We start from the raw sequence: 13,199 nt of genomic DNA, 5'->3' as shown, positions 1-13,199 counted from the left end.
CCGAGCTGCCTTGCTTACTGCCCCCTATGGCAGAATCGCGATCGTTTTGTGGGGTGCAACGGAGACAGTGTGATGAGTGCAGTGATGATCGCTCAGAGGCCCCTTTATTTTCTCTTTCCTGGGCGGGCTGAGGGGAAGAAGTTCTTCCCTGGAAACTCGGGCGCCGCGCCGCCAGCCACTGGAACGGGAGGCTGGAGCCAAATGTTTAATTTCACATACAGTAACTGGCTTCTCTTTATGACACTGTTTTAAATCTCCAGACAGCTTCTCTCCCGTTGACTCACAAAGTTAAAGGGGGAAGACTGGATGACAAGCACAATGTTCTAAATGCAGATAAGAAAATGTGTTGTTAATGTACTAGGAGTTAAAGACATCTCAAAGCCCCAAGCGTGAAGTATAAAATGCTCAAATTGGTTTCTTCCTTCTAAGGCAGCGTCTCTGGCGCCTCCTTCTAACCTGGGTGTGGCCTTCCGTGTTGGGTTAGATTCCAGAAAGGAGAGTTCAGAGATGTGGGGCTTGCTCCACCTACCACCAACCTCCTGGAAAGAAGGAGGTGGTGGTAGGCGGAAGGCTAGACCCGGACGCCCGTACTAAGTCTGTGGCAGCAACTAAGGGCGTGGATTGACTGCGGGAGCGCAAGGACTCAAAAGCCCGCAGAGGCAGGAACAGGACGTCCCATTGCCCATTCCCCGCCTGAAAGGCGACTCTGAGTGTCAGGGTCGGGAGAAGGGACAAGGTGACGAAAACTGCGAGAGAGGGCGGTAGGACCCGGCGGGAGAGTCTGTGGCCGGGAAGGGAACTGGGCGGGAGGAAAAGAGGGAGGGAGAGATCTAAAGCGAAGGTGCTGTGCGGCTGGCGTCTGCACTCGCCGCACTGCACGAGTTGCAAGACCGGACCAGGCTGGACCCAGATAGTATAAAAGGAGCCTCATTGGCTCTGAGGCTCACACCTAGCTCCCCGGGAGGCGCACGCCGGGTTCCTCCTGCTCCCCCAGACACCTGCCCCCTCCTGGCCTACGGCTCCAGGTGCCTCTGCCCTGTGCGCCCGGCAGCATGGCTCCGAGCGGCGCTGCTGGAACCCAGGAGGTGGTGACGGCCACTGGGCGGCTTGAGCAGCTGCAGCTCCGACCCCAGAGTCTCCCTTGTGGTGGCCGCGTCTCCGCGGGGCAGCTCGCTGGTGTGGCCAGCGCGTGAAAAGGGAGGGAGTGCGGAGCTCCGGCGCCAGGCGCGCGCTCGCAGACTTCACAATCCCCCAAGTCAGGCGGTGGCCACAGAAAGTGGCCCTGCCCTGGGTGGGGGGCGCGGGGCGGGAATGCAAGCCCAAGACTCTGCACTGGCATGCAAGGTTAGGTCTGTACAACGAGGAAACTCCTGCGGGCGGAGTCTGCAGATTCCGGAGCGCCCGGGTTAGGAGAAGCTGAGCCCTGAACAATTGGGGTAAGAGGTCCCACTTGACCTGAGACTCCCCCCTTCTCAAGCGATACTTAGCCCTTCTCCACTGTTTGCCTCCAGGGAGCCTGAGCGGAGCTGGACTGGGTGGGCCAGTGCTTTAATCACCCGGGCGAAGACGGGGTGTGGAGAGGAGCTAGCAGACTCGGTGGCAGCGCTGGGCGCACTGGAAGTGCAGGGGACGCGCCCGCGGGCTTGGTGGCCGCGCCTGTGACCTCTCCTTTCGGCTAAGAACCCAAGCGGAGCAGTTACTGAGGAGCCCACGGAACTGGCTAGGCAAAGGAGACAAGCCCGTGGTCTCCATGATCCTCTCATCCTCTGTTTTCTCCCTTGTCCGCTCCATGCTCAAGAGCTGCGCTCCGCAGCCGGGGCGAGGAGAGCCATGGAGGAGCAAGGAGTTCAGTGCGCCCCGCCGCCTCCTGCCGCCTCCCAGACAGGGGTACCTCTTGTCAACCTCTCCCACAACTGCAGCGCCGACAGCTACATTTACCAGGACTCCATCGCCATGCCCTGGAAAGTCCTCCTGGTTGCTCTGCTGGCTCTCATCACCTTGGCCACCACGCTCTCCAACGCCTTTGTGATAGCCACCGTGTATCGGACCCGGAAGCTGCACACCCCAGCTAATTACCTGATTGCCTCTCTGGCCGTCACTGACCTGCTCGTGTCCATCCTGGTGATGCCCATCAGCACCATGTACACGGTCACTGGACGCTGGACACTAGGCCAGGTGGTCTGTGACTTCTGGCTGTCGTCGGATATCACCTGTTGCACTGCTTCCATTATGCATCTCTGTGTCATCGCCCTGGACCGCTACTGGGCCATCACTGATGCGGTCGAGTATTCCGCTAAAAGGACTCCCAAAAGGGCGGCCATCATGATCGCCCTGGTGTGGATCTTCTCCATCTCTATTTCGCTGCCACCCTTCTTCTGGCGTCAAGCCAAAGCTGAGGAGGAGGTGCTGGACTGTTTTGTGAACACAGACCACGTCCTCTACACAGTCTACTCCACGGTGGGCGCTTTCTATTTACCCACCCTGCTCCTCATCGCCCTCTATGGCCGCATCTATGTGGAAGCCCGCTCTCGGATTTTGAAACAGACACCCAACAAGACCGGCAAGCGCTTGACACGAGCCCAGCTGATAACAGACTCCCCTGGGTCCACGTCCTCGGTCACCTCCATTAACTCCAGGGCTCCCGACTTGCCCAGTGAGTCCGGGTCTCCAGTGTACGTGAACCAAGTCAAAGTGAGAGTCTCAGACGCCCTGCTGGAAAAGAAGAAACTCATGGCCGCTAGGGAGCGCAAAGCCACCAAAACCCTAGGGATCATTTTAGGAGCATTTATTGTGTGCTGGCTGCCCTTCTTCATCATCTCCCTGGTGATGCCTATCTGCAAGGATGCCTGCTGGTTTCACATGGCCATCTTTGACTTCTTCAACTGGCTAGGCTATCTTAACTCCCTTATCAACCCCATCATCTACACCATGTCCAATGAGGACTTCAAACAAGCATTCCATAAACTGATACGCTTTAAGTGCACAGGTTGACTTGTCAATGGCAGTGGGGTCGCCTAGGCGACCTGTGGGGACCAAGTTGGGTCTTTTGCAGGTAGGTCAAATCTTCTTTCCCTGTTACTGGGTGGAAGCAAGGCTCTCTGTCCCGGGCAAGGGCAATGGATCCTGAGAATCCGGGCAGCTCTGAGAGAGCACTCTGGAAGGTGAACTGCTCCAACTACTGCAAAGCTTCCATGCTGAGGAGGTTAGCCTGCTGTCCTCAAAGCCCGGGCTCAGCACAGATCCTCCTGCAGCCAATCACACAAAAGGTTGCAACTTTTTAACGTTGATGATGGATGGGGGATGCCCCATTTTGTACCATGGACATTGCCCTCTAAGCCAGTGGCATTTGTAGGTGTTGTCTGAAGCCTATCTGAGACAGATCTACATACAGCCTGGCAGTACTTGAACTAGACAATTAATACCCTGTACTTTGGGGAGAACTTTGTGTTTCAGCTTAATTTTAGAACACTCACTTTGACATCCTTCTGTCTTCATTTGTTTATTTAAATATGGTTGGAGAAACTTGTGGATTTGGTGCTTCAAACACTAAATGTGGCTTGGACGGCACAGAGCAACCTTGAAGAGTTAAAGTGAAATTATTGATGATAAGATCTCTATTTTTATTACAATCAAAAATATATGGGGGTGGTGGGTGGGAATGGGAGATGGGGAGTGTTACACTGAAGATCAACACCTGAGAGTGTTTGTTTTCTGCAGAGTTCTAATTTTTTAAATTCCTGTTTCGTGATCGTCAAACCACAACTCTAACAGCTCAAACTAAACATAATGTGTGCTAGTGCCAAAGTCTGCAGGCTGCGTGGTTTCCTAATCTCATGTACCAGTCATTTTACACACTTAAATCCCCACCAATGGAGGGTATGCTGAGTGACTCAGTCCAAACTGCTACTGTTAGAGGAGTTGGTCAAGTGGATTAGAGTTGGATACAGTTCCTTAACAAGAAAGTATCTTTATTCCTTACCCAATTCTGTGCTATAAGGAGGAGACTGATGAAACAGATGCTATTTCTTATATAATTAAGGGATAAAGGGGGAGATAAGAGGATGTATATTTTTGACTTGTAAAAAAATCTTAAAATGCATGAGACAATTTTTGATAATCATTTGCACTCTCTCCCATCTGTGGTTCCTTTGTGTGCAAATATATAAAGTAAACAAGAGAACAAGTTTCCCTGTCTGGAAATCTTCAAAACGCAGCCAGAACACCCCAAACTATATTAAAGTGTGCATGAGAGAGAGAGAGAGAGAGCCTGGGACTCCACCTTGTTTTCTTCTTACTATTGAAGTTTGGGTAGGAGCAGCTAGAAAAAAGACACATTAGAAATTTAGAAAAGCCGAGAGAGCCTGAAATTGAACCTATTTTCTTTATAATTCATAGAGCCAGACCTCAGGCTTACAAACAACCAGGAAACTGGCAAGCCTGCTAGCCTTGGAAATGTGTTACTGACCTGCCATGTCAGTGACTATAACATCTAAAATTACTGAACCGTATCTCTCTTTCTAAGTTTCAATGGCACTTGTTTATTTTGAATTCACTCTGAGGGGTACATAATACAGCAAAATCACATACTAGTAGATGAAAAAAAATTGCACTTTCTTAATGAAAAGAAGCAGTCCCAAAGGGTCATCTGTAAGAACAAGTGTGTATGTGGAATGTTTAATATGCCAAAGAAGATTCACAGTCCTTGCTTCAGAGGCTGTCTGCACTCGAGACCTTTTGTCTGCAGAAGGAAGTTGTCTTTATAAAATGGATCCACTCCCTGTGTGAAGCTGCCCAGTCCAGATCATCAGACAATAGATACAGTGAGCTGAATTACACAGCTTGCCTACTGTGCAGACCTTCACACTGGGTAATGACTCTGAAAAGATGCTATTCAAAAGTTCACATGTACTGTAGGTAAAAAAGGGAATTTCAACAAACATTATACCTGACACTGGAGTAAGATAAAATCTTAGGCATTAGATAATCCTGTAGATTTCTGCTGGATCCCTAGTTTCTTTGTGCTTTGTGGCATTTCTCCTATGGAGGAATGCACATAAGGCATGTACTTGTTTTTATATTATTAATATGTTGGTCTCCTGTTTATGTAGCTGTGTTTTCTTGGGGCCCAAGAGGCAATTAAGTCAACTTCTAAGAGCCTTAGGGGAAAATTAATTGAAACAAATAGCCACTTACAAATGATTTCTTTATAGGGCACTTACAATGACTGTGTCACCATGTTGACAAAACATGGTCAATTTAGTCAAATGGGTTATTTGTCATTTTGTAAATCACTCACCTTAATTCTTGCTTGAGTACTTTGGCTGAACTGATTGAATGTGGGGCATTGTGTATCAAATAGAAGCTTGCAAACCTTTGTAGTGATAAGAGATCTAAGATCATCATCCAGCATTGCACATGATTATGCAAGGTGTATATTCACCCCAGGGGTATGCAGATAGAACTGTTAAGCTCCTTTTCAGTTACTACTGCATATGAGCATAGTTTGTTTCATAAACTAGACACATGGCTTTTTTGCAGAACATAAAATGGGAGATGAAAATGTTTAACTTACATAGAAATGAAAATATATTTTCATTGACTATGGTAACGAGTACCATTTTCCATATTGTTTAATTGCACAAATTTTTACACAAGTATATGAATGTATACTCATTTAAAAATGCCAATATTGTCTTGTGTTTGTAGGAACTTTAGAGTTTCCTTTTTTAAAAATGGACACTGCACCCATGGAATGAATGTTTAAGAAGTTTGACAAAATTCCTATAGAACAATATTGTTCACCTTTCCTCTCTATTGTCTTAGTTTTCTCTTCTCTAAGTGGGAAGTACTGAGAGGAGCATAACTCACTCAAGCAGTCGTGTCTCAGATTGTGTGTATTTGGTGGAGTTTTGTGTCTAAAATTGCCTTTGGTATTCCACCTCTCAGCAAATGTGTAATTGGAAATTAAATTTAGGAAAATGATGAAATAAACGTCCTTTTTGTGTTCTAAAAGTGTTTAGTAGTAGTTCTATTATTATGGGAAGACTGGGTCACTTGTTTCTGGGGCTGTGTTTTGAGTTCGAGCCTTCATGAGAGGATGACGGATGATAGTTGACAGTGTGATGGATGGATATGTGCTGCCATGGTTGGGAGAGTTCAGTTTATGTGTGTAGGAAGAGTTTGAAAGTAATTTTGTATTCTATAAAGAGGGAAGGTTGCATCCACTATCAAGATGCTTTCCAGATAGACATGTTAAAGGAGTTTCTCCTCAGTGTTCTGAAGATTAAAATACAAAAGGAGAAGCTGAGTTAAAGCAGACTTTTGTATGATGTAAGAGTAGCCTGTGCTACCTAAGGACCAATGGAATATCCAGAAAGACAACTTCTGGAGTCAGAATGTCCTAGGATTCAATGATAAATGTAGATGGTAGAGTATGCTGTTCTCTTTCCAAAATATCGCCTAACTGTAAGTTGTTGCAAAGGCTCAAACACATTGCACTTCAGAAGGGGAATGGGACTCATATATGGTAGCTCCTCTTTGGCATTATTTTCAAATGCTTCCTTTATAGGGATGCACTCTACTTGTAGCATAGAAAATCAAGCTTATTTGAGAGAGTAGATCGAAGAAGTTTCAGTTAGCTGGAATGGGGAGATCTTGTCTAAATTAGAAATGATTGAGATTAGGAGCTTTACAAAACTACCTCTTTTGACTGGTGATTCCTGGTCCAAAGGGAAAAGGGAACACAAGAGATGGTTTGCATTAAGTATTATGTCAATGAGAAATTGGCACATACTTAGTTTCCTGTAGCTTTCTCTTATTCACATTTAAACCTTCTTTCCCACCTTCTAGAGATTTATGGCTATTTTCTCAAATCCACAGTCTCTGGCCATATCTACACCCTTTTTTCAGCACCTCATTTTCCTCTTTTAGTCTTTACCAACAATGATGTGGATAATTTTTATTTTAGCTCTGAAGAGCTGATTTGGAAGCCAAGAATTTTTATATTACATAAAAGGAAATTGTTGCTCCAAATGCATATATATGTGGAGGAGGTAAAAGCTTTCAACTGGAGCACCTCCTGAGGTTATCAGAAGGGAAGGAAGGGTGTGGGAAGGGCATGAAGCTTCTGCAACATGCATCAAATCCTCCCTGGGTGTCCACCAGGGGGCAGAATGCCTCTGAAGAGTCAGCCAATGCTGCGGCTCCCAGTTGAGCCTGTCTTACTCTTTCTAGGTGGTTTACAAGTGATATTCACTCCTCTGGGCTCAGTGAAAGCAAAGCTCCCTGATCTACACAGAGGGGCTTCATCACTGATACTAAAGCAGTAGATTTTTCAGAATTTAAAATCCAAACAGGCAGTTTCCCTAAAACACACTCAAAATATTTCTTCACGTATGCGTACTCAATTATTTTCTTAGTGTTTACAATATTATGGCCTTTTATTAATATGACACCGAGTGAATTCAGAAGTTAAGAGAAACATATTTATCTCAAAATAATTCAAACTATGTACTTGAACATTCATCACTAGGGATTTTCTCATCACTTTCTCTCTTTCTGTCTCTGTCTCTCTCTGTGTCTGTCTGTCTGTCTTTCTCTCTCTCTGTCTCCCCCTCTTTCTCTCTCTCTCTCCCCCTTTCCCTCTTCTTCCTCTCTTTCTCCCCTTCTCTTTACTTTCTTTGGTTTAATGTTAATACATTCATAATTCAAAGGTACAGCACTTGCCATTTAAAGACAGGTCTGTTCTTTTGCTACAGAAAAGTATGCACACAAGACAACCTTTCCCAGAAGGCTTAATCTTTACATCTGTGCAATTCTGGTGTTTGTTTGAAAGTGGGTGTGGTATAAATATGAATAGAGTGTTGGGTATCAGAAGGAAGATTTTTTTTTACAGAAGCAAACAGATCATAATAAGCAAGTAAATAGATGCTGTGGCACCACTGCTGCTGGTCATTCGCACTGCCGTTATCCTCAGCATCTTCATTGTCTGCAGCAGGCCATTATCTACATGCCATTACACACATCTGTGGCTCCAATTGGACTTTCAAAGGCAGCATCCTCATCTTAGGATTATACTAGCAATTGGGCAACTGACTAAGATAGTGACTTAACAACATTCCAAATATAGTCTGTAAAGGAAAATTCCCATTTCCTTTACTTATTTGCACACATCACAAAATATACATCTTTTTAAAGCTGTTAACCAACAATCCAAGAATGGGCTTGTAATAGTTCCTGTACCAAAAATGAGCAGATGGTGATAGAGGGATTCATTTAGGATAAATCCTTTAAAATATTACACATGCCTTACTTTAGTGATGCAAGCAGGCATGACTCACTTCCTGCCTGATTCTGTGGGAACATACCACACATGGGTGGGCCTCTGGTTGGTCCTCCTGTTTTGGGATAACCAGATTTCAGAATATCTCTTGCTCAAAAGTATGGTGGCCATGCTGGTGATGTGCCAACCATGACAGAACAGAGAAGGAGACCTTGTCACCTAGTCAAAGAGCTGTGCCCAGAGTGCTTTGTAAATACTCCTGTGTGTGTTATTTCTTAATTCCGGGTGTGGCAGCTCTCTCGGCAGTTCAAGTTGTCATTAGTGGGTGCTCATTGGTGCTTGGCATGAACACTGTCTCAGAGCTTCATCTTTCCTTCCAAGCTGTTCCTGGCTGTCAGGTCCTCCAGTCCCTCCATTTTTTGCCCTGCTTCTCCGGGTTTCCCTACAGATTGCTGTGTGATGAAATAATCACATAGTAGGAGTGGAGAGGTCTTTGATGACATGGAAGCTCTCAAGAAAAAAGGCCAAGAAAGGCCCAACTAAATGCATGTTTGGGAATCATGGGCAAGTCCCTCTGTAGATATACTCATCTCTATGTTTTCAGTTTAGAACTATGATATTCCAAGTGTTTTAACTAGAGTTGCATATTTTATTTATCAAGTGAGCTTATGTAAGAAGTCTTTGTTGAGACCCAATTTCTTATTATTGAACTATATAACTGAAATCAAGCCCAACATATCATTTTAAAATTTCTGTCTAGATAATTCTCATTTGTGGCCAAAGTTAAGACTCGGTGATGATGTGTATATACTGCTCTTAATATAAGGTTCAGCACACACAGGCTATGTGGGTGTGAAGATCCTAGGAAGAAATGGGAAGTCAAGAAATTTGAGTTTTCACAATGATGTTTCTCAAAACTAAATGGACATATGACTCACTGAGGAGTTTGTTTAGAGGCAATGCAGCAGAATCCACTCAATGGGTCTGGAGAGGACTGATGCTTTGTGTGCCTGTAAGACTCTGCTCTGTGGGGAGCCTGATGAGACTGGCCCAGGGATCACCTGGCATCATAGAGATCTGCAGGGAAACCTAGCTTGTCTTAGTTACAGGGGTAGATGGAGGAGCAGCCATTCCATATGCACATAAACAAAAACCGCACAAAATTTGCAGATCAGAGAATTGTGCTTTTCTTGTGTTTTCTCAGTTTGTTTACATGATACTTATATCTCAGTTTCAGCAACTGTTAAATGTTCACACTGAAATAAATGTTTTCTGCTAAAGCTATACATCTCCAATCCACCATAAGAGAAGCAGTTTACTCCTGCGTATGATTCAGCAAAGCATGACTGACCTCAATACAGTGCTTTGTTTTCAAACTATTTTTAACTAAGATATTTGTCTTCAAGAAAAGATGGAAAAAGAATTTGTAAAAGGATAAATGGTAAAACACAAGTGTAGAAAGGAAATAATAATTCTTAATATTAGTAAAAGGCTCTGCCTTCAGTATGCTTGGATTGCTTTTTTAACACAGAGCTATGAAAAATTTGCATATTGTATAGATATTTATATGTTGTAAGTACAAACAACTATTTTTATCTCTTGTTATTATGTTTTAGAGACTTTTAAGCATTTGTGTTAATAATTAAGCATTTATGTTCATAGCCTACAACAGCATTACAGCTACCACTTTTTCTTATTAATGTATGTTACTTATACAAAATAATGGCTTTCATTATAACATTTTTACATGCATATATCATGTATTTTTCTCACCTCACCATACTGTTACCCTCTCTTGTCTCCATCCCCTTCTGCTGGCTCTTTTATTCTCAAATAATCTTCCTCCTATATTTATTTCTAATACACATACACACACACACACACACACACACACTTGCACACACACACACACACACATACACAGATGAACACAAATTTTTAGGTTCTGCAACTTTTTTATTACACAGAAAGTCTCTCTTACTTTTTATTCCCTAAATAGGAAACAAAGAATCCTGTTTCAGAAAGGATCCTTGTTTGTTTATGAGGGTTTGAAGCTAAGAAAACAGTGCCAGGGAGTGTGTTTTCATTCCACATTACAAAATGCAGTTCACAGCCTCCCATCTGGCATGCTTCATGTACAGTTATGGCCTTCATGCTAGATCCCAGCAAAGCTGCATTGCTGGGGATTTTGTTTTCAAAGTTTGGGAAGGAACTAACACCACTGGGTACTGACTTAAATACCCACCATTACTCAGTCCTGACAGTACTATTGTGAGACCAGTTTGCTTCCCTTATTATATTACTGCCATGGTCGTGAATTAGGTTTTCTAGCAATTCCATTCAATAATTCAATTTAGAGAATTATAATTACAGCCCAAGCTAGACAATTTGCATCCAGACTGGGAATGAAAACTGTATGATTTTGTCTGTTTACATGAGAAAAGTGTTTTTGAGGCATTAAAGTAGACTAGGATTTCATGGAATTTATGGATAAATTTTGCTGCAGTATTGTATGTAGAGAACACAGATTTCCTCTTGGTTTGGTCCCCAAATTCTTCACCTCACCTGGTGTCTAACTTCAACCTCCACCAGCCAGTGCATATTTGGTGCCCACTGACCCTTCTAAAAACGTTATGCATGAAAATGTGACCGTAACTGCTTGCTACAGCAATATTAAGCACAGGTGTTTGTGCTCTGGGAGTAAGGTCCCAGAAGGTGTGGCCCGCTGTGGAAAGTTACTGACAGACATCTCTCCATATCTTGGGAACCCAAGCCACTTTGTCTATTTTTACGTGAAATCAAATTTCTGAGGAAATAGCCAATTTGGGAACAAGTTGTTTCCAAATAGTACAGTTATTATTATTATTATTTTTTGCATAACATAGCTGAAATTTCTTAATGCTTGCATTTCCTCTTTCTTTTAAAGTTGGATATTTTATTAATTCAACTCCTTTGTAAGAGGATTTATGTGAATTGTTTTTTCCTTCCCTGCAGACCTCCCTTCAAACCCTAAAATACTACACAAACATCAAAAAAGACAGATTCCCAGGATAAAAACATGTCAATATTCACAAAAACTGACTTAAAATACACATGTAGAGAGGACATAGAAGGTCTGCTCTCCTTAAGAGGTGAGCTCTGGGGGAGTGAAAGTGCAACCATGGGCACCCCCTCTGGCTTGGAGGAAATTCTGCTCAAAATGCTGACTGCTGTGTATCTGAGGACTATCATTTGTTTGACGTGAAAGACAGTAGAACACATGATACAGAAAGTTGAACGAACTTGTAATTAGTATCAAGATCCAGAAGGACTTGCACGTGACTTCAGCCTCTGAATATTAGTTTCTTCATGTGAATGTGGGCATGGCACGCCCTGCTCTGCCTGTGAGTACCATGAAGACAACAGATGCCACCAATAGCCCTCTCAGGCGACAGGCACTTAGAGCGTTGAGGCATTCACTAAAGGCCAGTTTGCTGCTCTTCAGACAAAGAAAAGCAGGTGCTGTTTGGCATTTGAAGTCAGCAGAAGTCTTGGGTTTTTTTGATTTACCTCTTTCATTTCTTAAAAAAATTAGCATGCAAAGCACTAGGCTTGCTTGTGTGGCATTTTCAAACAAAATTCTTTGTTGGTTTTCCTTGCCCTCTGACTTCAGCATCTTGCTGCCCCCTTCTACCACCCTCAAAAGCCTCCTTGCTGCTTTTCTTCATGGTAACTTGGGTTTTCGAACAAGTGAGCTAGTCTCTAAACACTTCAGTGTTCTCTCTAGATAGGACTAAGAGATCTATCTTAGAAGATGAGCAAGAGGAGCACATTATGATTATGTAAACAGACACCAGAGAAAGTTCTTGAAGCAAGGCAGCTCCTCAGCAGATCTTTCTTCTGTTTATCCTGCCTTCAGGAGGCCACTGCCTAGGACTGTCTGTCTCAAGGCCTTGCTAGTTAAAATCCCATTTCTGGTTGGAAGTGAGATTTGTAAAACTTAGTGAGATCAGGCCAGTTTTATTGATCCTGTTTGGAAAGTGCTTGTAACTTGTGTTTTTTTTTTTTTAAATGCTACTTTCTGGCTGGTATTTATTAATTAAAAAGATATCCTTTTACTTATTTTAAATAATGAGCAGTTTGCTCATGTTATAGTTCATTTGGGCCCAGAACATTGAAATGGTGTGAGCTTTGAGTATAAGAGGATAAGGAACGATAGCTTGTGGTATGTAATATATTTGTAGATAAATACAGATGCAAGGCAGTTTCTGTAGGAGCTTAGAGGAGAGTGAAATGAAAAAGGTTTTGTTTTAAAGACTTTTTTTTGTTTTTGTTTTTCAAGACTTCATGTCCCCATACTTTTATGGGTGGTGATATATTTTCATTTTAAACTAGGTGTTTCCATGAGAGTTTTCTTTTTAGTTATCTTGAGCGCTAAAGTCTAGAGTAAGAAAAATTAGTTTGTGATGGTCAATATGTCAGTGTATTCGAGACCCAGTACACATAAACCCTTCAGCTGTGCTCTCAGATGGTCACCATGCATTTCTGAGCATTTGGAGGGGCTATCCAGCATTTGTTGCTCTGAGCAGGCAACTTTTGCCAACACATGGTACTTACTGTTCTTTGCCTCAGAAGCTGTTTTGGGTGGCACAAATGCACGTCAAGCATATATTTGTCCACAGTAATCCAAAACACTACCTAGCGACAACAAAATAATTTTAAAGGTCACTTAGTGTGCATTTAATCAAGTCCGTTTTCATTTTTGACTGCTTCAGTTACTTGGAGATATCCATAAGACTCAGATATTTGCTATAGCAACTGCTGTAGGTGAGTACCCCAGGGTGGATGGACTAGCCAGATCAGTTTCTTTGCACAGAGCAGATAACCTGCCTTCGAAAAATGATATCTGAGATCTACTTCAGATCAAAAGGAGAATAAA

At 43.3% G+C, this 13,199-nt stretch overlaps 1 protein-coding gene across 2 annotated transcripts; it reads left to right on the top strand.

Moving 5' to 3' along the window:
• Window positions 1-480: 480 nt before the first annotated feature.
• On the top strand, window positions 481-5,990 carry Htr1b (5-hydroxytryptamine receptor 1B). 2 transcript variants are annotated; one of them, XM_036193895.1, is made up of 2 exons: window positions 481-736; window positions 1,512-5,990. In XM_036193895.1, the coding sequence occupies exon 2, from the start codon at window positions 1,831-1,833 to the stop codon at window positions 2,989-2,991; it is 1,161 nt and encodes a 386-aa protein (XP_036049788.1). In that variant the 5' UTR covers window positions 481-736; window positions 1,512-1,830; the 3' UTR covers window positions 2,992-5,990. The 2 variants fall into 2 exon arrangements, with proteins under 2 accessions (XP_036049788.1, XP_036049787.1); XM_036193894.1 differs by having other exon boundaries at window positions 481-761.
• Window positions 5,991-13,199: the final 7,209 nt, after the last annotated feature.

This window comes from Onychomys torridus, chromosome 7, assembly GCF_903995425.1.
Source record: "Onychomys torridus chromosome 7, mOncTor1.1, whole genome shotgun sequence".
NCBI classification, from domain to species: domain Eukaryota; kingdom Metazoa; phylum Chordata; class Mammalia; order Rodentia; family Cricetidae; genus Onychomys; species Onychomys torridus.
The sequence above is the reverse complement of the archived record's forward strand: the minus strand, read 5'-3'. Positions and strand labels throughout refer to the sequence as shown.